Source organism: Musa acuminata, chromosome BXJ2-10 (assembly GCF_036884655.1).
Source record: "Musa acuminata AAA Group cultivar baxijiao chromosome BXJ2-10, Cavendish_Baxijiao_AAA, whole genome shotgun sequence".
Classification (NCBI taxonomy): Eukaryota; Viridiplantae; Streptophyta; class Magnoliopsida; order Zingiberales; family Musaceae; genus Musa; species Musa acuminata.
Window position 1 is genome coordinate 28,103,615 of NC_088347.1, and position 20,958 is coordinate 28,124,572.

The 20,958-nt window shown below is 38.3% G+C and overlaps 3 protein-coding genes across 8 annotated transcripts; 1 reads left to right on the forward strand and 2 right to left on the reverse strand.

Annotated features, from left to right (window-relative positions):
• Positions 1-1,225: 1,225 nt before the first annotated feature.
• LOC135624921 (uridylate kinase PUMPKIN, chloroplastic-like) lies at positions 1,226-6,720 on the reverse strand. Its single transcript, XM_065129021.1, has 7 exons — positions 6,494-6,720; positions 5,561-5,705; positions 4,731-4,784; positions 4,213-4,304; positions 2,966-3,192; positions 1,724-1,900; positions 1,226-1,638 (listed from the first exon to the last, which is right to left on the reverse strand). Exons 1-7 carry the CDS (start codon positions 6,679-6,681, stop codon positions 1,484-1,486), a joined length of 1,038 nt encoding a protein of 345 aa, XP_064985093.1. The 5' UTR covers positions 6,682-6,720; the 3' UTR covers positions 1,226-1,483.
• Positions 6,721-7,465: 745 nt separating this feature from the next.
• On the reverse strand, positions 7,466-14,792 carry LOC103968375 (2-deoxy-glucose resistant protein 2). Of its 5 annotated transcripts, XM_018819938.2 has the most exons (10): positions 13,680-13,968; positions 11,009-12,222; positions 10,626-10,716; positions 10,189-10,346; positions 10,041-10,092; positions 9,730-9,809; positions 9,554-9,647; positions 8,410-9,145; positions 7,939-8,329; positions 7,466-7,790 (listed from the first exon to the last, which is right to left on the reverse strand). In XM_018819938.2, the coding sequence occupies exons 2-8, from the start codon at positions 12,095-12,097 to the stop codon at positions 8,595-8,597; spliced, it is 2,115 nt and encodes a 704-aa protein (XP_018675483.2). In that variant the 5' UTR covers positions 12,098-12,222; positions 13,680-13,968; the 3' UTR covers positions 7,466-7,790; positions 7,939-8,329; positions 8,410-8,594. The 5 variants fall into 5 exon arrangements, with proteins under 5 accessions (XP_018675483.2, XP_064986767.1, XP_009379832.2 ...); XM_065130695.1 differs by lacking the exon at positions 13,680-13,968 and adding an exon at positions 14,682-14,792 and having other exon boundaries at positions 7,939-9,145; XM_009381557.3 differs by having other exon boundaries at positions 7,939-9,145.
• A 1,463-nt stretch (positions 14,793-16,255) lies between these two features.
• On the forward strand, positions 16,256-18,770 carry LOC135625282 (succinate dehydrogenase subunit 5, mitochondrial-like). 2 transcript variants are annotated; one of them, XM_065129849.1, is made up of 4 exons: positions 16,256-16,470; positions 17,258-17,571; positions 17,682-17,867; positions 18,480-18,770. In XM_065129849.1, the coding sequence occupies exons 1-4, from the start codon at positions 16,323-16,325 to the stop codon at positions 18,534-18,536; spliced, it is 705 nt and encodes a 234-aa protein (XP_064985921.1). In that variant the 5' UTR covers positions 16,256-16,322; the 3' UTR covers positions 18,537-18,770. The 2 variants fall into 2 exon arrangements, with proteins under 2 accessions (XP_064985921.1, XP_064985922.1); XM_065129850.1 differs by having other exon boundaries at positions 16,257-16,470; positions 17,267-17,571.
• The last annotated feature ends 2,188 nt before the right edge of the window (positions 18,771-20,958 follow it).

Sequence of the window (20,958 nt, forward strand, 5' to 3'; positions counted from 1 at the left end):
TTTAAGCCCACGTTATAATTATAAATTTTCAATTAATATAACACCAAGGGGCTAAAGAGGTTGAAAAATATAAATAAATAAATTGAAATATATAGAAATATAAATTATTTTTTTGACAAATATTATTTAGGAAAGTAAAGTGTTATACGGACTATAATTCAATATAATTAAAGATAAAAAATAAAAGAGCAAATTGATTATTTCCTCCCTTTGAAACCGTGACTTCTCTATAGGTAAAGGATAAGTTTGATATGAAATATAATGATAAGTAGCTATCAATCCGGAGCCCACTGAGGTCTTTCTTTCTAACAAAATATCTCTTCAATAATGATATTATATAATTAAGATTATTATTTTTTAGTATTATAGAAATCAAAAGAGGCCTCTTATTGTAGGCTCTTCTTAGTATCTTTCCCCTGATCGATGCTAATCATAAGGGGGTTTGCGTGCTTGTAGAAGCACAGACTTAATTATAATCCATCCAACTTTCTTACCCCCATATAAGATCAATTTTGACATTTGCAATTGGGCAAAAGGATGGCATCATTAAAGATGGATACATTAGTTGACTAAACTTTGATCAGATCCGATATTTGGAAGGGCAAATATGATATTTTCAAACTCTGCAAGGATAGATATGTAAAACCATAAATGAAAATAGAGACATGTGACCAAACAAGCATATAACTTGGCCTTGGAAAACATAACAGTGACATACATATAATGGCCCTGCAATATTCTACTGCTACAACGCATAGATAACGATATAAACAGGTGGTCTTGAGGGACTCTGACCATGTATCATGTGAACCTGTTCTACATGCCAATAATAAATAAAGGGGACAATGATCACATGAACACAGATCTCAAGCAAAGAATTAATCCAACATACCCGGTTTCAGTGTCCAGATTTGAATGATGCAGTTGTGAAGAACAGAGGGAGAAAGCCAAAAACAGTATCAATTACACAACTCAAAGAAACCACAAATTGTCATGTAAAGGAGTAAAGTTTAAACAGATTACAACACCATGGATTCATAACTTGTACCACAAAGTCAATCACAAACAGAACATAGTGGGTCGTACCATTTTCCAGTTGAAGCTAGAGTTTTCTATCTAAGTTTGCATAACACCACAGAAGGAGAGAGATTTTTGGCACATCAAAAAGTTCTTGACCTGAGTCATGTCAATAGCAACCCCACCAGTAATGTAACTTGCACACTAATTCAGAGAACATGTTTTGATATGGATGATAAGCACAAACATGCATCGTTTGATGCTGACATAGCAAAAGAAACTTTTAGAGTAATTGACTACCTTATGATGCCAAAAGTTCAACTTGCAATTCTGCATATCTAACAAAAGTTGAAAATAAGCGCCTTGTATGGTTCCTAGTTCCTACAGTTACATAATTCTCAATTTTGTGAAGCAGGAAGCAAATCACATCAATTGCCTCCCAAAGAAAGAAGAAGAAAAAAAGAACTCAAGTTTCAAATTCATTGAGAATTCTCAACTCGTGAGCTAGTGTGCTGCAATCACATCCTTGCTGCTGATTCCTTCCACCAATAAAAGTGCCAACCTTGTCACCAACGATGGCTTTTGCAATGTTTCCAGGTTTTGTCAAGTTAAACACAACAACTGCATAATAGAGTTTAATGAGATTGGGCTACAAAATTTATTGTGAACTATTTTTCTTTTCAAGGTGGCAATAATTTTGTTGTACCAGGAATATTATTTTCTTGACACAACGTAATAGCTGTCATGTCCATCACAGAGAGATCCTTCGATGTCACTTCTTGATAGGTCAAATTGTCGAGAAGCCGAGCATTTGGGTTGATCCTGGGGTCATCCTCAAAAACGCCATCCACATTCGTTGCTTTAAGCACAACCTCTGCATTGACTGGATATGATGTTGCAAAGAAGTGAGTAGAAAAATTTTCCAATAACAGAAGGTGGTTTATGTAAGAGAGCCATGTTTTGATATTTGGTGCATCGAGAAAACATAACCTGCCAACACTTTTCAACTTATGGCCAAGATTCACCTTATTCAAACAGGCTCATTCTGAATGAGCCTGCCACTAAGCAACCTGGAGGGAAAAGGATGTGGTTTTTCAAGCTTTTTCCTACTGGCAAGATTCCAGGAAACTTGAAATTAATTAACCAGACCAACAGATCTTAAATAGGGTGTGGGTGTGAACATAATATTTCATTGTTCCACATAGTAATGGATGAGATATAATTTGTGTTGTACAACAGAGATAATATAGGACAAGTCAGTTGGTGAATAGAAATTCAGACACAAATATATACTCAACGATGACCATTATCTGATTGCCAATTGGATAGATTGGATAACTAACAGATAGCATGATGAGAGTCTTCCTGGAGAAATACTTTCCTATTCTAAGATGATATTTAGATTACTCTTCAATACAGAACTCTTTTCAACTAATAATGTGACTGTTCAACAAGATCTTTAGTGGCTTTTCACAACATTCATATATTAAAATCATCTGGAAAGATTGGACCCTCCATGATGAGAAGTGGATTATTAGCAAAGGAAACAAACTGAAGGAAGCATGATACTTTACCGATCCACTGCTGTTTCGGATTATATGAAATTCTAAGGGCACCTTTGATATTTTTGTGTAGTGATTTTCTCATCCCAGCTTTTGGGTATTCTTTATACATCTAGTTATTATGCCTAGTCTCCTCTTGCCACTCTAGTAGGAAAAGTTACACGGGTCAATTGCTTCCTGTCCACATAGGACTTATCCATACTGGTTCAATCATTCCTTTACAAAGCAAAAAGTTAACCACAAATGAGATACCATTAATTATGGTTCTATGTAACATGCTGAAAGTACAATTTAAAATGCCAAATACTGTGCAACTTGGTGGAGACAAATGGAACTCAAGTTATTGAACATGGAAGCAGAAATGTAAGCACACACTAATTACCTACTTTCTGCACAACGTAAGGCAGCAGCAGTGTCAGTTGTGAAGAACGGGTTGCCAGTTCCAGCAGCAAATATAACGACTCTCCCTTTCTCTAAATGTCTAACGGCCCTCCTCCTAATGTACGGCTCTGCAACTTCTGACATACGAAATGCGGTCTGGACACGAGTAGGGATGCCAATGCTCTCCATTGTGGCTTGCAGAAATATTGCATTCATAACTGTTGCCAGCATCCTGAATCAAAGGGCAAGCATGTAGCATATAGTAATGCTATCCAGAAGTTCTATAACACTAGCTTAAAGTAACTAAAGTTTAGCAATTGGAAATGCTCTCAAATTAATAGTTCTGTAAATTAGAGTTTATCAACAATAAATGATGACAAAAGATTACACTGCTGAAATGCAGTTTGACTTATGATATCTTCTATAATAACAACAAAATGACTGTTTGCCCATACACATATTAATGAATTTCTATTATATTTGATGCTACATCAAAGATTGTGAACCCAACTTCATGATACAACTTGAGGAGCTTAAAACATTATACTCACGTTAGGAAAAAAAAGGGAAAAAGCATAAAAAATGTTGAGTTTCCAAACATTAGTTGGCATGTGATTAAATTTTGATTTAACAGAAATGTCACTCATACTCCACCAGAATACAAAAGGCTAAATGAGTTATTGAGTCAGATTTGGCCATTGGATATTGTATGATATAATTGTCCTTACAGATAAAAGCTAAATCATATTCTATGTCTCTATAAGAAAGGTTCTAGCAAGAAAGGAGCCAACACCTGAACCTTAAAGTCTTAGTACTGGCAGTACGATAGAGTAGGTAGTACACATAATCTTTTAAACTTTCCCAGGGTTTGGGGAATGGTTAACATGTCCACTGTCCATCATCATGTTTGTATGGATTTGATTTGCTTAAAGGAGGAACAAAGAATAAAAGGTAAGAACCAAGTGCATAAACAGATTCAAAAACCTTTTTCAATTACCATATCATTTGACTAGTAATCTATGCATCTTATCGGTTAGTAAAAACTGATCAAACTCCAGACAAAAGCAACAAAGTAGGACAGCAGACGCAATGGAACATCATCCACAACCATCAGCAAATAATACTGACCACAAGCTAACAAATCTAACTAATTAATCCAACACTGAGTTTAATTGGTAAACTATCTTTTAGGCACAACAACGATAAATAATGCAAAGTCTTTTCAACTATTTAGAAGGATCTAAATTAGTACCCAATATAATCTGCAGAGGAACGATCAAGACCACTGCAGCCTGCCCAGGAGGCACCTCGAAAGATATTACCTCCACCAACCACAATAGCAACCTAGAAAAGACTCTGCAAGTTGTCAGACTTAGAACAATAAAGTAGATACAGTATGGAGCAAAAAAATTAATTCCATCAAATATATTTTGCCTGCATCTACAGAGTGAAAAAGATCCCTTTTATGGTCATAAATTTATGGGTCATCTAACCAGATAAGTAATTGTGCATTGTTTGTGCTAACACAGAGTACCCTCTTCAAAAAATTATTAGTAACTCGTTCTAGCACTTGGTTATTAAAAAGGCAATGTTTTAGAAATGTTGTATGTCCAGGTACCTCCACTGATGCAATATTTGATGGAGACAGCACTTGTATTGCAGTATATAATATACTAGAACTTGTATTGAAGTATAAAATCTATCAGAACAAACCAACTAAAATATCAAAACAACAGCAGATCAGATGAATCGACATCAAGGAAGACAAACCTCAATACCAAGTCTAGTCACAGAAGCAACCTCTCTTGCAATAGACATTGTAATCTGCAGAATTATTGCAACATGTCACTGAGAAAACCTTCAGGCAAGAATAGAAAAGCTCTCACTCTTTGGTAAGAAAATTTTATGGACATATTTAGCAAGTCATACAAAGTTTGGGAAGAAAATCTAGTAAAGATGTCACATGACAAAAGAAAATTGGCAATCGTCAATCTGTGGAATGTAGTTAGACCATAACAACTAACAACATTCGTAAAGCATAAGAACAGTTATACTATCAAGTTGGCATGAAGAACATATTATCAAGTTTTCACAATCACCAAAAGTTTCTTAGATGTATATCATTCTAGCAATTCATATTATTGTTGGCAGTAAAAGATTTAAATTGTTGTGCATTGGTTTCATGCCAGCAGGGGACAGACATTATGCCCCAAGACCAAGACACAGGTAAGGCATCTTGCCAACACAAGTATGCTGGCAACAGACCCCCAGGGCATGAGGGCAACAGAGGACTAAATCAAGACTAAATCTCTAAATGTTAAGTGTTCAAAGGATAACAAGTCCCAATTCCTAGCCAAACCTAAATTTCTGTTGAACAAGTTGAACTTGTTAAGTTCGGAACCAGTCCAATCTGCAAATCTAAAATAAAAGGAGAACCACCTTAGATTGCTCTTTGCCATGGAAAATTTCTTTAAAGTATTCATGCAATGACATAAAAATTATGATTACAATTTGCCATAGATTCAAAGAAGTGGACAACAGATGCAACAAGATCATAAAGTATTTTCCCTTCCGTGTTTGTATGAATCTAGAAAAATTACCTTTGGATCAATATTTTGAGCGTGGTCTCCAGCAAGTGCTTCTCCACTTACTTTAAGCAAAACCCTTTGCCATCTATATGATGGCTTTGGCATAGAACCTTCATCTCTGAGCAAGCCAAAGGGAGCCATGGTTGCTGTTTGAGGCCTATACATGATGGAAATAAATCACTAAGATGTGAACATAGCTTTTTCACACAAATGATGTTCAAAAGAAAGAAAATTGCATCTGAACATAGTCTTAGTATCCTAGTATCATCTTACCACAAAGGAAAATTAGACTATCAGAGTAACAGGCTTAGATAAGCATAATTAAAGGCAGTACTCATTGATAGCATTGCCCTTCTTCCGAAAGTGATGACCTTTTTGAGATGGCAAGCAGACTACCTGAAAACATATTTTGCTGGAGAGTTCAGCAAGCCCTACCCATCAACAGCTCTTCCGTCGAGCAAATAGAGTCAGATATTCTCCAACCCTTTGTAAGCTTCTTATGTTTCCTTTATGACCTCGAAGTTAAGAACTCGGAAACAACTTCCTTTCTCCTTTTTATTATTCTTCTAACTATGAACTCATCCCCCTTCAAGCTACAAGATCGGCTTTAATGGTCACAAAAATTTGAAGCACTATAATAGGTAGAAATATAGCTCTTCTTCGCATTTCACGAAAAGTCAAGAAAGAGATCGTCTTTTAGTCGTCGTTTCAAAAGACGAGCGCCCTAAGGCGGTTAACAATTACCTAAAAAGCAAAAAAACAACAGAAAATAAGAATCTTTAACCCACCAAGAAAACCATTTCCGTTTCCCGACAGCTACACCCACAACATCCTTTCGGCAAAGAACACACACGATCATCCCCCCAAAAAATCCTTTTCTTTCAATCCCCACCACAGTTAGCCGGCACGACACAGGTGTAAAAGACAGCCCACGGAAGAGCAAACCTTGGATAATTCGGCGAATCCGAGGCCAAACCGGAGGAGCAGCTAACGACCGACCGAGGAGGCGTCCTGCTGCGAGCGCCCAGCATCAGCGACGGAGCTCTAAGCCTCGGAGCAAAGGAAGAAGATGAAGAGAAAGAGGAGAGAGTGGCGCCGGGGAATAAAGAGAGGGAAGGGGAGAAGACGGCCATTTGCCGGTAGCCTGAGACTTTCCCCGTTGGAAATCGTCGAGGAGGATATAAGAGAGGAAAAAGAGTGAAAAATAATAATTATAAATTAGAGAAATAGAGGATATTTTAGAAAAGATGGTTTTACATATATATTCTTTCAAAGTTGAGAAATAGCATATCTGCCCCCACCCAAATATATATATATATATATATATATATATATATATATATATATATATATATATATATATATATATATATATAATGAATGACTGAAAAATAATTTTTTTATTATTTGATCCCATAATTAAGTTTTATTTATTTTCTTGAAGTCACTTTAGAGCAAGGTTCGGTGTTTCGACCCGGCTTGGATACGACAGATACTGATATACTGGGGATATATCAGGGCGTATCGAGCGATACATCCTAGTGTACCGAATAATTTTATACTGTAACACTATAATGATACCAGACGATCCGCGTATCGATAATCTGTCGGACCAGTACATACCGTCCGATACAGGCAATATGCTTCAATATGACATACCTTGCTTTAGAGTGAATGGGCCAAATGTCATTCAAATGTTTCTCCTCCTTCAAATTTTAGGTAGATTTGAATTGGATCCTCAACTTTTAATTAATATTTTCAATCAAATTTTGACTTTTATCCATGAATTTAATGTAGCCTGATTGCACGAAAGTTGACTTATCGACCACACTACAAATATCAACAAAGAATCATGGTGGACTTTTAGCCGCCTTGAATCGTCAATTAACATGAACAACATTTCCTGCCAATCACTCGTACCAAAAATGACAAGATATTCTATTGCATTGTTAGGTTAACTTTATATCGTGATTGCCGGATAAGATTTGGCTACAAGTCAATTGAAATGTCAATCAAAATTGAAATACTCAATTGACTGTTTCCATAATAATTCATGTTATTTACACGCTTGAAGAAGTAGAAGCACTGCCTGCCGCATCAGCTATTTAGTTGGCATAAAGGAAAATGGAGCTTCCCGATAGTAGAGACTCATCTGCGGAGAATTTGATAACCACAGCATCATCCTTCTGCCATTGCAAATTTGTTCATGAAAGGGAAGACGATGCATTACTGTGTTGCAGAGCTACATGGCGCCAAGCCAAAAAAACAAAAAGACTTATCTTAGCAAGGGCTAATATAAAACACAATTATTGTTGTGATTGCAAGTATAAATTATTTTCCTTGTTTTTTTCACTTGGATTGTTTGATCTACAGATGTTAAAGAAGCATACCTGTATAAACATAAGCTTGTTTCGAGTTGAAGTTCAATGAGAAGGCTCTTTGTGACGGGTCTTGAATATCTGCTTAGCAAGCCAAAACAATGTTAATGGCCGGTCTCACGAAGAACACCAGTAATTCGAAAGATATAAATTTGTGGATGCCTGGAACAAGCTAACCAACATCCTTGATCTGAATGTAAGAACATCGTAGCCATCTAATAATATTCAGCTGTTATTCCCAAAAATAGATAAGTGGTTACTTGCAACAAAGGATACATTTCTGACTATAACAAAACTGTGCTGGTTTTGCTGCCCCATTCCACAACCCCCTCTTTTTCTTTTTCCATAGAAACAAGGGAAAAGGCAAAGGATAAAGCAAGGTCCTCATTTCACTCTGTTCTGTCTGAAAAATGGAACATCAGAACATGGAGCCTTTGCAACCATATGCCTTACAGTATACCACCAACTCCTAAAATTGTATACCTGAGAAAAGCACCAGATAGATCATGGCCATGCTGTCATAAGATGCATATGTCAGATAACCATAACTGATCTTCCAGAGATGTCTGTGGTGTAAATTAGTTATCTGTAATAATCACATAATGTGCAAGTATCAGATCACCAATATCGTTTCAGTTATTAGTTATTGCACATTGTCTCTTCTCGCTTCATAATTGAACAGGCAATCCATAGTTATGGAACGATCTGATGGTTCCATCACTTCCTGCAGTTACAATCACCAAATTCCATGTGCCCGTCATATGAGCGAGGCTCCAATAATCATGATGGAGATGGCTACTACGCTCACAGCTATGATCAGGCTGTATTTGAGGCTTGGTTTGCGAAGGGAGCTTCTCCTCAGGCCATGTAGCTGACATCTTTGACGAACCATCAGAAAACAGCCATGTCCCAAGAGAAAAGCAATCTGAATTCTTTAACCAAGGGAATGGTTCCAAAATTTTATGTGGCAGAGAGGAAATCTGAGTGTTGTTGCCAACATCAGTTTCTCTATAGCCCACGCCAGGCCATGGCACCGCAACAGATACTCCTCTGGAGAAAAAGAACTCAGATGAATGAATTGACTTGGCACCTATGCATGGTAGGTTGCCTGATCCATTGTAGTTCCAGATATAGACATTGGAGTCCTCACCCACAGATATAATGTGTCTTCCATCTGAACTGAATGATGCAGACAATTGACTTTTGGCTTTCCTGTGTCCTACATTGTTTATCAAATAAAATATAAGCAAATAAGTAGAATTTATCAAGAAAGATTATCAACAATTGCAGTTGATTGACCTGTTACCCAAATAATAGACATTTACACTCCTCTTCTCGCAGAGTTATTCATATTGCATCCATGTTGTATATCGACTTAGGATGTGCTATTCATGTTGTATGCTCAAATATATATCAACAAGAGCTCATAAAAATTACATAAGTTTCTCGAAGAATCAAAGTTCTCTTCAAAAGATCTTCCAGTTCAAGAAGCTAGGTCGAACAAAATCAACAATAATGAACTATCTCTAATCAATGTTAGGCTAGCACATGCATATACATATATCCAAACAAATTCAGCATATCAAACCCGACTTTAAGAAAGTTGAAAGGTGAAATTATGCTAAACCTTTGAATTTGAGGATGACATCAACCCCATCACATATCCGAATTCTAGAATCTGCTGATGTGATCATAATTCTTCTAGAATCTTCTGGGCAAAACTGCAAGGATGAAGACTTATGGGTGACAAATTTTTACATAGAACAACAAGCTTGGCAACCATAACAGAGTCAGATGCCTTACCTGCAACCCAGTAATTCGCTTGCCAGAAGACTTTTTTTTACTGCAGAGACTTAATTGCAGGTCAAGTTGAATCATTTTAGCTACATTCAGAAAAGAAAAGAGAAATGACAAACAGGAACTGAAGAAGAAGCTATGAAGTATAACTAAATTCTATATAAAAGGGACAAGGAAACTTCAATAAGGAGGTATATCAATAAAAATGAAAAGAATGTGTTCTATAAAGAGACACAAGTTTTCTTTTTTCATTTTTTTGCTGAAATGAACAAGACTGGTGAATGCTTAAAGAGGATTTATCAAAACCTGAAATATACCTGAGCAACCGTAAAAGCGGCAGTCCCCTTTAATAGAACCAACAACAAATCCCTGTTCAATAGGAGGAACAATGTCAAAATGACGGTGTTGCTGAAGCATAAGAAATTAGGCAATGCATAATTGTGAGTACTCAAGTCAGAAAGAAACCTTTCCATCTGGCTGGTAACAAATAGCAGTTACGATGTCCTTTGTATCAACCCAATCAGTCACTCGATTCTCCGGAATTTCCCAAATGCGAACTTTTCCATCAATTGAACCGCTGATAAAGAATCTATCCTCAATAGGGTTGAACTGAATGCATGTCACTGGTTTTCATAGACAATGAAACAGAATCAGAGGAAGTTATCCTTGAAAAAAGAGATGAGCATAGCAAACCAATTAACCCAACTACAAAAGTTTGCACTGCAAAATAATTCTAAAAATATCAACACAAAATGCTAAGACATGTATGAGAACTAAAACCAAATTCGGCTTATGCATATAAAGAACTAAAACAGCCATGTACATACAAATATTGAATATGTATCAAAAAACAATTGAAAAGAAACAAAAAAAAGAGAATATCTTTTGCTTCTCATGTTTACCATAATCCTTGTGTTGGAAAATCTTAAGGCATCCGTCGCAACCAACTTTCCACAGGCGTACAGTTTTATCTTTAGATGAGGTCAGCAGATACTGCAACAAAAATTGGAGTACAGTAAATAAGAATGTGGCAAGTTTAATACAAACTACAAAAGAGGTGAAACAAAAGGTTTTCAGCAATAGTTTAGTTTTAAAGTGTTATAGCATGTGACAACTCAGAAGCTAAGGAGAAAGAATAAAACCCTGATATCATCTTAGAGAATGAATTATGATTTTACAGCTAAGAGATGGCACTGTTTTTGGCAATGGAACTTCAAATACTAGCATAGAAACAGAAGATATGAAAGTCACTTCTGATTAAGGAGCTAGGTTCATTAGAACTTACATTGGATTTGGACCAAGATATGTCCAAGATATCATTTGTGTGCCCCCTCAGTTCTTGCAAAGGAGTTTCCTCGATCTTAAAAATCTTTTTTGGAATAAGAACAGGAGCCAAATTGCTATCTTTTCCAGGAACCAGCTTGGTGTCTTTGATTTTACCAACAAATGTGGATGATCCTTCTGGAGCAACACATGCGCAAGAACTTTCAACTTGAATAATCTGCCAAATACATACGACACAATCTTCACCACCACTTGCCAGGTACCTCCCAGTTGGACTAAATTTCATGGTCCTAATCAAACCCTTGTGTGCTTGAATTTCTTGACCCATGTATAGTGCAGTTAAATCCTTGCAACTTTTTCTATATCGATGAACTCTTGTTCCTATCAACCTGGTTAGTTTGGACTTTTTAACAGAAATATCATACTTGCTTGCTCCCACACACTGCCTCCTCTTTCTGAAACTTCTCCACCAGTTTAAATATTTGTTTTTCTTTGGATCAAGACTGCAGGCAGTCTTTTCACCAGAAGCGGCAGCCTCTCGGCGTAATAACTTCTGAGCAGACCATGAGAGGCCAAGTAAATCTTCAAACTCATGCAGCGTTATCAACTTGCCCGAGCCAACTTCTTTCAACATGCTAGGTAAACCATCTTGCCCAAGCTCATGAACAATAAATTTCCTACCGCTATCGAGATCTCTTATACAACATAAAGAGTCTTCAGATGCTTCAACATCAGGAGATGACATACCATTCGAGACAGGACCACTGCTTTCCATAATTCTTTCCATGTCCCTCTGATTTACTGATAAATCCACTGTCGACTCTTCAGTACACGTAGAGCAGCCAACTGAATCCACAGAACAGCCTACGGGAGATGGCGCAAGCTCATCAAAACCCATTCCTCTAAAGAACCTTTTTCGCCTATCCTGAACACTCATTGGCTCCCTTGTCCATAATTCATATTCCAGTGTCCGTAGCTCCAATTCTTGAGATGCAACAAAAGAGTTCTCAGATGATGAGGAATCTATGGAAGTCCTGATCTCATCATATGCGTCAAAGAAGTTATCTTCTCCCTTGTCAAAGCTCAGCATGTTTAATCAGACTGCTGCCCAGAAGCAGAACCAAACACCATTTAGAAAGTTCTTCGTGCCATTTTAAGGACCATAAGCATAAGATTCACCAAAGGTAATTCAGTCTCCTGAGCCCGCTGCTGTACCTGCATTTAGAACAGATGGGGGAAACAATCAGAAACACCAAAGCGCAAAGGACCAAAATGTAAATTCTATGCATTAAAACAGCATCAGCAGCAGCATTGAAAGACCAGAATTATATCAACAACAGAGCATATTGATTCAATGACATATGTAATTTGTTATAAAAACAAGATATGTATATACATATATTTAGCGAGAAAACACCACAAATGATTCACTCCTGCAATGCTTCGACTAATTTCCAATTCATAAAAATTTATACTTTTTGAAACTCTCAATATACTGGTGATAGTTTCGATCCAAACACCACAAATCGCCAACTAAACAAATGTGGAAGAGAAAAGAAAAAATCAGCAACCCTAGAATTCCAAATACTTGATCGAAGATCTAAAAGAAAATGTATTATATATTTAATTTAAAACGCCAAACCCCTAAAGGCCAAAACCAAAAGCAAAACATTAGGCACACTATTACATTGCAAACAGTCGAAGAGAAAACAATCACCAAGAATGTCCGAAATAGCATCTGAAAATATCAAATGCAATATATAAATATGTAAAGTAGACCAAAAATCGATTTTTTTTTTCTAGCGCAAATGCCTAAAATTCCAAATAAATAGCACCTCGAATTCTACGAATCAACACCAACTGATTGCGTTCACGGTTCACCGTCACCGGCAGGATTCGAATGAGAACTCCTCCGGTTCTCCCTAAGATATTAATCTGAGGTCTTCGTCTCGGCAGCGACAATGGCGCAGGACTAAAATCTAAACTAAACTACAAAAGACGCCACCCCTCGAAGCCCACGGGGATGTAAAGAAGAAAGAAACGAATGACCCAATAGCCTCTCGATCCAGCCACCCTCGCCCGCACGAGCCCCAGACACGGGCGGCGGTGGCACGCTTTCCAAGACTCTCAATGACATAGATTAAGAAGTCTAAACTGGTTTTATTTTTACCGTGGTTTAAGAATACTAGTAAAGATGGGCTTTTGTATTCCATTCCCTTTCTCGTCTGCAATAATGGTGCTTTTTATGGATCGCAGTCGCGGAAAACGAACCGGACAGGCTTGTCGATAGCCCGCTCAGAGCTACAGAAAGCGATCGCTCTTGACAGGCGGTGATCTCGTCTCCAACCGACAGCTGCCATCCTCTCTTTCTCTCTCTCCCCCCACGAGCCAGTGGCCTAGTGGTAGCAGTAAAAGAGTTGCTGTTGAACGACCATGAACTATGATAGGGGTTGGAGGTTTGGCCTTTCCAGCTCGCTCCCAAAGGCTCGCCCCGGTCATTAAAGGCGCGTCCTTGACCGCTCCCGAGGCACGCCAAAGATCGCTGCCTCATTTTGGCCGCATCAAGATCCAATCTTTGTCATTTATGTCGACCAGTACTCGATCCGGCATCCTGATTCCGCGGTGACAAAACTAGGTCTCAAAACTTTGAGGGGTCAGATTTCAGTACTTACGGGCGAACTGAAAGGCCTCCCCCGATCGCGACCGCGTCCTCATCGCTTGCATTGGCGGCTGGGTACAAGAACTCCATCCATACTCCGCAAGAACCGCCCCAACTCCGACCGCTTCTTGCCGTCGAAATAGGTGGCGTCGATGTCTGCCGAGAGACTCGAGAATTGGAATTGCTCACACGAACTCTGGAGGAATCGAGAAGCGTGTTGTGGCGGTGGTGATCGTGGTGGGAACCATATGTAGGTGAGAGGACGAGGTCGAGCGGTTCGCTTCCGGATACGGTGAACCGTCCTAATGGACCGGCCTAAACATTCTTTCCCCCATTAGTTATATATATATATATATATATATATATATATATATATATATATATATACTATTATTTTGAAAAAAAGAAACTAAAAATAAGAGATACCAATAAAAAAATAAAACAACAAATGGATAATTCACCCATGGATGACAGGGTGATGGCATATCATTCAAGCAATGGAGTTCATGCTAGGGGTTATAGGTCAAAAGCACCATACGGAAAAGAAAGGTGGAAAGCTGGACACTCTGTTGTCTTGTGCTTTCAGTACAAAAGGTGCTTTAGTGGGGGATTTTGTGCTTCTGGACCTGTCTTTGTTGACAAAACACTGCTCTTACAGTTCCCTGTGCTGATGGAATATTCCAACTCAAAGTCATTTCTCACCTTCAAGACATGGATGGGGTTGGATAAGCACATCAGAATCACCTGACAACACTATCTCACTTAAGCTCCATCAATGCCTAAGCTGTCCTGTACTTGTTGATGTCTGCAGTACTGCTTTGAGAAAACAGTGTATTTATATGTCCTATTTACACTACAACAAAAGATAATATGATTGTTCTGAACGCACTGTTCTGCAGTAGAAAAGATGACATCAAGCAGTGGGCTGGAAATCCTCTAGAAGACACTCTATGCTTGGATGAGGAAGAATCTCGAGTGCAAGTATCAAAAATAAAAGAGTGGGGAAGATGTTTACTTGGCTGCAGGAGATGCAGTGATTGAAGATCTTTCTCTCTCTCTCTCTCTCTCTCTCTCTCTCTCTGCAAAGAGATGCAGTACTGTAGGATGCTCTCACAATACGTTGACTTGTGGTTCTCACATCAATGGAGCTTTCAGATAGGATTAATGGCACCTAATATAAGTTCCAAACTCACCAAACTCCAAAGACAATTCCAACAGGCATATCCCTGCATTAATTGCCAAAAGGTGATCTGAAAGCTTAATAAATTGCGTTCTTTGACTTGCAAGTGTTATTCTACTCATCCAATGTGCCAAATAAACCTCCAACATGATCTTGGTTAGTGTGGGATCTGCACAAATCACCACCTAAACCTTTTTGCATTTATGTGGGGAAAGATCTCTGCCATCTGTGAGATCATAGTGCTCAGCTCAAACAAAACTAATCAACCGGCGTGGAAGATCACTGATCTCTCAGATTCACCATAAAATACTTGGAAAGATCTCGAATCATGTGGAGACAATCTCCCAGTTGGTAAGCAGCTGCTTAATGTGCAACCTGTAAGTGTTGACAATCTTCACCTAATGAATGATGACAGGCACCACTTGCTCTGTTTCCATTCACAACAAGTAAACAAGAAACATATTCAGATCATTCAGCAAAGCTAATGGTAAATTTCGAAAGTGTTTTCTTGACATGAAACAAGCAAATCAGAGAAGACTAAAAGCAGAACAGCTTTTCTTGAGACACAACAATGACCAGCTGCGTTGAGGCTTAGGTAGGGAGGCAGGCAGGCCAGTGACCCATACAACATCGCCATCAAGTTTGTCGACTTCCTCAGCTCATGGATGAGCGACACTGCTTCATTGGCGTCTCTCACATGGTGTTCCTTGAAATCAGCATAGACTTCTTTAGGCCATTGCAAACCTGCCTCAAGAAGACCAAGATGTTCTTTCACCGTTTAGGATCTTGGAGATGTTTAGTCACACCCAAGGCTGTCTAAGGCAGAAAGGTGCTCAGGTGCCTCCAAAAGGTGGCACAACACCAGCTAAAGGTCCCAAACACCGCCTCATTTTGTCTCCACAGACATCCCTGTGACGACCTACACCCTATTCCTATATATATATATATATATACATATATATATATATATATATATATATAATCCTTTGGTGAGGTTGCGCATCAGATTTCTTCTTAGTTCCCGTCGGCCCAACTCAACCCAACCCAAGCCGACCGGATGAGAAATCGGGTTGCGGTGGAGGCCGGGTTTGCTTGTGTTAGGGAGGAGGGACAACTTGATCCGAACCGATCGAGTCGCAACATTGGGCTCATGATTTGAATCGGACTGACCATCGTCACGAACCCGATTCATATTTCTAATTTTTATGGTCACCATAAAGTTGATTAATGCGATTTTTAAGCGGAATTCTGGACCGTGTCTTGGACGAAACAGGGAATCCCGAACCCGGCGCAACAGAGCCGTTTCAATCTGTGGGCGCCTGAATCGTGGCACCAAGTGGGGAAACGGGTCCATTCGAGTCGGAAACGCACCCGAGTCGAGGAGAAGCGGCCAAGACCCTCGTCTTTCCTTTTCGCCGTTGTTGCCCTCTTTGATCTGATCTCGATTTATTTGGAAGAGAAGAACCGGAGGAGGAGATGGCGACGATGCTGCGATCCCTAGCTGCTCGGAGGCACCTGTGGTCGTCATCGGGTTTGGTGAGGAGCTATTCCTCTCATCAACCCACCGCTCTTGTCAGCAAGAGCTTCACCCGGTCACTGCCCCTACGCATTCACCCCATCTCAGGTGGCGATCGTTTCTTTCGTTCTTCCGGTCAGATGATTGAGTTTTCCACGATCTTAAACATGCGAGCAGTACTAGCAACATATATGACTACTTTAATCTTAATTGTTGTGTCCGACGATTGCAGTAGATGAACTCTGTTGAGGCTAAAAACTAGCATGCGTCCTTTAGAGTTTCATCGAAGATTTTGAGTTCATATCCAACTTTTGTTCTATTCTGATAGGATCAGAATTTTGCTTAACAAACTTGCTATTTAATCTTTCTTGGTTGTTCCAATGTTTTAGGGCAATCTACCTATACCATATGCTATACATTTAGTTGTCTTCGCTTGAGGTGGTTGGCCTCAAGAAGTGGATCTCGAAAAATACAGTAGGAGAGGAAATTCGTTTCTCTAGATTTCGTCCTTGTTCCTCCGTTCTGTATGATAGCACCTTTCATTATCATTGCTTTGATAACTGAATGCTGCTTTTTCTCCTAGTTCTAGATTGTTAATTGCCAAACCTGGACTTAGTTATGGAATCTAGGTAATTCATGTCATACTAAACTGAGTTAACAAATATAATAGAACAATAAATGCAAGCATAGGAGACATATAAAATCATGTTGACAATGTAAATCCTTGTAGTTCCTTTATAACCATAGAATTAAAATTACTCTGGGTTCAGAGTAATATATATATTTTTTATTCTACTATACATCTCAACAAGTATCTTACTGTTTTTATATTGTTACTAATATAACCATGTAAATTTAAGGTTGTGACATGAAACTTGTTTTCTGCATGTGCAAGATGGCCCAGATTGTAGTTCTCCGTTTGTGAATCGTTTGCGACGTGCATTTAGTTGCAATGTAAACCAATTGCCTGGCATAGCTGACCCTGACATAGAAGCCGCCTTTAAGGATTTAATGGCTATGAATTGGGATGAAATTCCAGACTCAGTCACACACAACACAAAAAAGACTCTTTCTAAAGCCACTGGAGATGAGACCGGTCAAGAGGCTTTGGCAAATGCCTTTCGTGCAGCAGAGGCATCAGTTGAATTTTCTGGGATTTTGGTATCTCTTAGAATGGCACTTGATGATTTGAGTGGCATAAGTGGTGAGGTATGTTGATTGTGTCTCTCCACGCATGTGGGAAATCATCAATTCTTGATGTTAATTCAAAACTGGTTGCTTCTAGTCTTTGGTATTCATCGTGTGATTGTGGTTCGCAGAATGTTGGGCAACTTCCAGAGTATCTTGAGGATGGCATAAAAACTGCATATAAACGGTACATTACGTATCTGGACTCCTTCAGTCCAGATGAGACCTATCTGCGGAAAAAAGTTGAAACAGAGTTGGGAACAAAGATGATACATTTGAAGATGAGATGTAGCGGAATTGGTTCCGAATGGGGAAAGGTAACTTTTCTTTTCGCATTAATAATTCTTTTATACTTCATGAATCAAAACATAGCCATATTTATGCATTAGCATTTTGTTATATCAGGTGACATTTTCTTCGTTTTTCTATGTATAAGCTGATATGTTTGTTAAACTGTTGTCGCTCCATGTTGCTTTTAGAAAATTCCAACTCCTATACCCCCTTGAAAGTTTGATGTCAATTCTTTGTATTTCTTGTCATCTGTCAGTTTCTTGGACTTGTGCTCAGTTGTCAGGGGACAACTTATAGCATATTTAGCCTCTATTTTTTTCCTTGTAAATATTTATGATTTTATGTATGAGTTTGTTTGAGTTTGACTGTTCTTTGCTTCATCAACAATAATGGTCTAGTTTCTAATATGATAAAAACTAAAAAGTATGAGTGCAAATTATGTAACAACTACAAATCACAATATCTCAATTATTTGTATATTCGTGAAAACGAACCTTTATTACTTTAGTTGTTTGTTGCTCTAAAATCTCTTCACGTATGAATGTTAGCAAGTTTTGGAAGTCTAGCATACATTTGATTCGCCCACTCTTTCATGTTACACTTGCAGAAGACTTATTCCCAACATCTTTGGCTTGCAGGTAACACTTCTCGGCACTTCTGGGTTATCCGGGTCCTATGTGGAGCTCAGAGCTTGAAAAAAAGATCATGAGAGTGACTCCTAAGCTTTCCTATCGGCAGCTGTCTTGAATAATAGTGGATATGTGGTTGCTCCACTATATTGAAATGTATCTAAAACAAAAGATATTAGCTATGTCATATTATGTTGTCAGGGATTACTCCTCATCAACAAAAAGTGACTTTGCATGTGAATGGAAAGTTGCCATGTTTCTTTTTCCAGCCTGCTGATGAAATATATATATTTTTTCTCAGTGGCCTTTAAAGTTGTTCTTTTATGTCCTCCTGTTGCTTAAGCATCACCATTATTTTTCTTTGCTCTCCTAGGACTCTTGTTTATGCATTTTAAACTACATTTTTAATTAAGATTGATAAATTACTCTTTCCAGATGCAAACATTCTTTTCTCAAAGAATTGAATACTAAATGTTGAAATCTGCCCAAAACTCGAGCATATATGCAAGCTGAATAGTTTTGGCAGATACATATGTAACATCTTAAGAACTGATATAAAGATGGGTTCTAGTAATTTGATGACTTTTAAGAGCTATATGAGGTATTCTAAGGAACAAGAGCAATTTTTACATTCATGTTATCACAACTCTTCCAAAATTGACTCGAGGTAAATTGTCAAACTTTCTCTCCCTTTGTTGGTGGTGGTTATGTATCTGTAAAATGACTAATCCATTTCATTGACTTGTATCTAGGTTTCATCTTTTGAAGGATTTCTTTTAACTTCATTTTCAAGTTGTGCAGCTTTAAGTTACATTTAAATTCTTGTCATCTAAAGTTTTGTTGTCTGATAAAGGTGGTTCTATTGAACTTTTAAGTTTACCTTGCTTTTGGACTGCATTTATAATTTAATCATCAACTGTCCCCAACTCTTTATAGGGCTTTCTTGTGCTCTTCTTCTTTAACAGATTTATGGTTGAGAAGAGACGGAGTTCCATATTGGTTATGGCTGAGGTATATGTTGTAGCTTGTTCAAAATAGGAGAGCAACTGAAGGTAAATCTTGATGATGGATTGTGGAGGTTGCTCATTTGTAAGTCAAAAGTCGATGCTGTTTTCTCTGCTAGATCCTTCATTGCACACTTAAATTGGTTGATTTCACCTTGACTCTTTTTCATGGTATCTGTATCGACCAAATTGTCTTCTTTTCACTAAAGCAGCATTACCTTGGGTTGTTTCCTTTCCAAATTTGTTCTTCTGTCGTTTATTATTGTTCTTTGGGATGGCAAAACCTTCACTGAAAGAAAGTTTGCATCAAGGAAATTGCCAGGCATATGATGCTGACCATGGAGTCATGGATGCCACGTCAGCATGCTGAAATGTTATATAGATGAGACAGCCTATTGTAGCCAAAGTGGCTGGCTTTGGTAACTATGTTATCTGTCAAGCAGACACAGTCTCATAATCCACACTGTAAATTAAGTGTGATTGAGCTTCTTTAGAGATTGATATTTCTATTTAATTGCTTCTTTCTAATCTGAACTCGTTCCTCGTATTATTTCTCTCTTGTCATATGCAGTTAGTAACATCAGTTGTCCAGCCTCTACTGTCACCTAGCTATTATAGTCTACATGTAGACCAAGAACACACTTTACTCACTGGTCTGCAGGGACCATGAGATGTGTTCTCGTACACTGGTGATGACCAAGCAAGCTCCCACATATTGTGCATTTGGTCTGTTGGGACCAGGAGGAGTTATCCTACCTTGTTGATAATGTTTGCAGGATGATCAACCATGGCACCGAGGAATGTTTTAGCTTGTTCCAACTTCATGCAGCAACTTAGTCGAGTGTCTGCCTTTAGATATAGATGCTCATAATTGACATGTAACAGCACAACTTTGGAGAGGTTGAGGTGGACTTACTCGACTGTGGGGAGTGAGGAGTACATGTTTGAAGCTGTGGTGGTGGGACTTTCATCTACCCTAACATGCTCAATACTATCGATCTCATCGAGTTTTCCGGTAAGACAAACATCTTTGGTTGAATTAAGATCATTCATGATTTTACATGCAGTCTTTTTGGTCATCGAGTTGTGGCACAATTTTATGCAGGATGGCAAGAATGTGCTGTGGCAGTATTGCTCCTCTCTTGGGTTGGGAAAAGTCTTCACAGATCACGTCATCTCATTCATGATATCCTCCATCGCACAACCATGTGGATATCTTTTGGGTTTGTTCACCTACACCTTTACCCACTCTCCCACACACAGGAGAGAGGCTTTCATCCAGACATGTTACTGAAATAAACAAAAGGAAAAGTTGATGATGTACCCCCACACAATGAACATTCATCATCAAACCCATTTCCTCCTCCTCCTATTCTAAATGATTAAAGAAATAAAAAGGGATTAAAGTATATATATATATATATATATAATATTATAGATATGATATGTATTCACCAATGTTTTAGGGTATCCAAATGCAAAGG

Bases quoted from the DNA above. Each gene is read 5' to 3' on its own strand.
- LOC135624921 (XM_065129021.1), bottom strand. From the start codon at position 6,681: ATGGCCGTCTTCTCCCCTTCCCTCTCTTTATTCCCCGGCGCCACTCTC. The intron at 4,785-5,560 runs GTAATTTTTCTA...ATAATTCTGCAG, and splicing joins CTCAAAATATTGATCCAAAG to ATTACAATGTCTATTGCAAG. The intron at 3,193-4,212 runs GTACTAATTTAG...CCTTTGATTCAG, and splicing joins TCCTCTGCAGATTATATTGG to GATGCTGGCAACAGTTATGA.
- LOC103968375 (XM_065130695.1), bottom strand. From the start codon at position 12,097: ATGCTGAGCTTTGACAAGGGAGAAGATAACTTCTTTGACGCATATGAT. The intron at 9,810-10,040 runs GTATATTTCAGG...TTCTGAATGTAG, and splicing joins CCGCTTTTACGGTTGCTCAG to CTAAAATGATTCAACTTGAC. The intron at 9,648-9,729 runs GTAAGGCATCTG...TCATCCTTGCAG, and splicing joins AGCGAATTACTGGGTTGCAG to TTTTGCCCAGAAGATTCTAG.
- LOC135625282 (XM_065129849.1), top strand. From the start codon at position 16,323: ATGGCGACGATGCTGCGATCCCTAGCTGCTCGGAGGCACCTGTGGTCG. The intron at 16,471-17,257 runs GTGGCGATCGTT...TGCATGTGCAAG, and splicing joins ACGCATTCACCCCATCTCAG to ATGGCCCAGATTGTAGTTCT. The intron at 17,868-18,479 runs GTAACTTTTCTT...TTTGGCTTGCAG, and splicing joins TTGGTTCCGAATGGGGAAAG to GTAACACTTCTCGGCACTTC.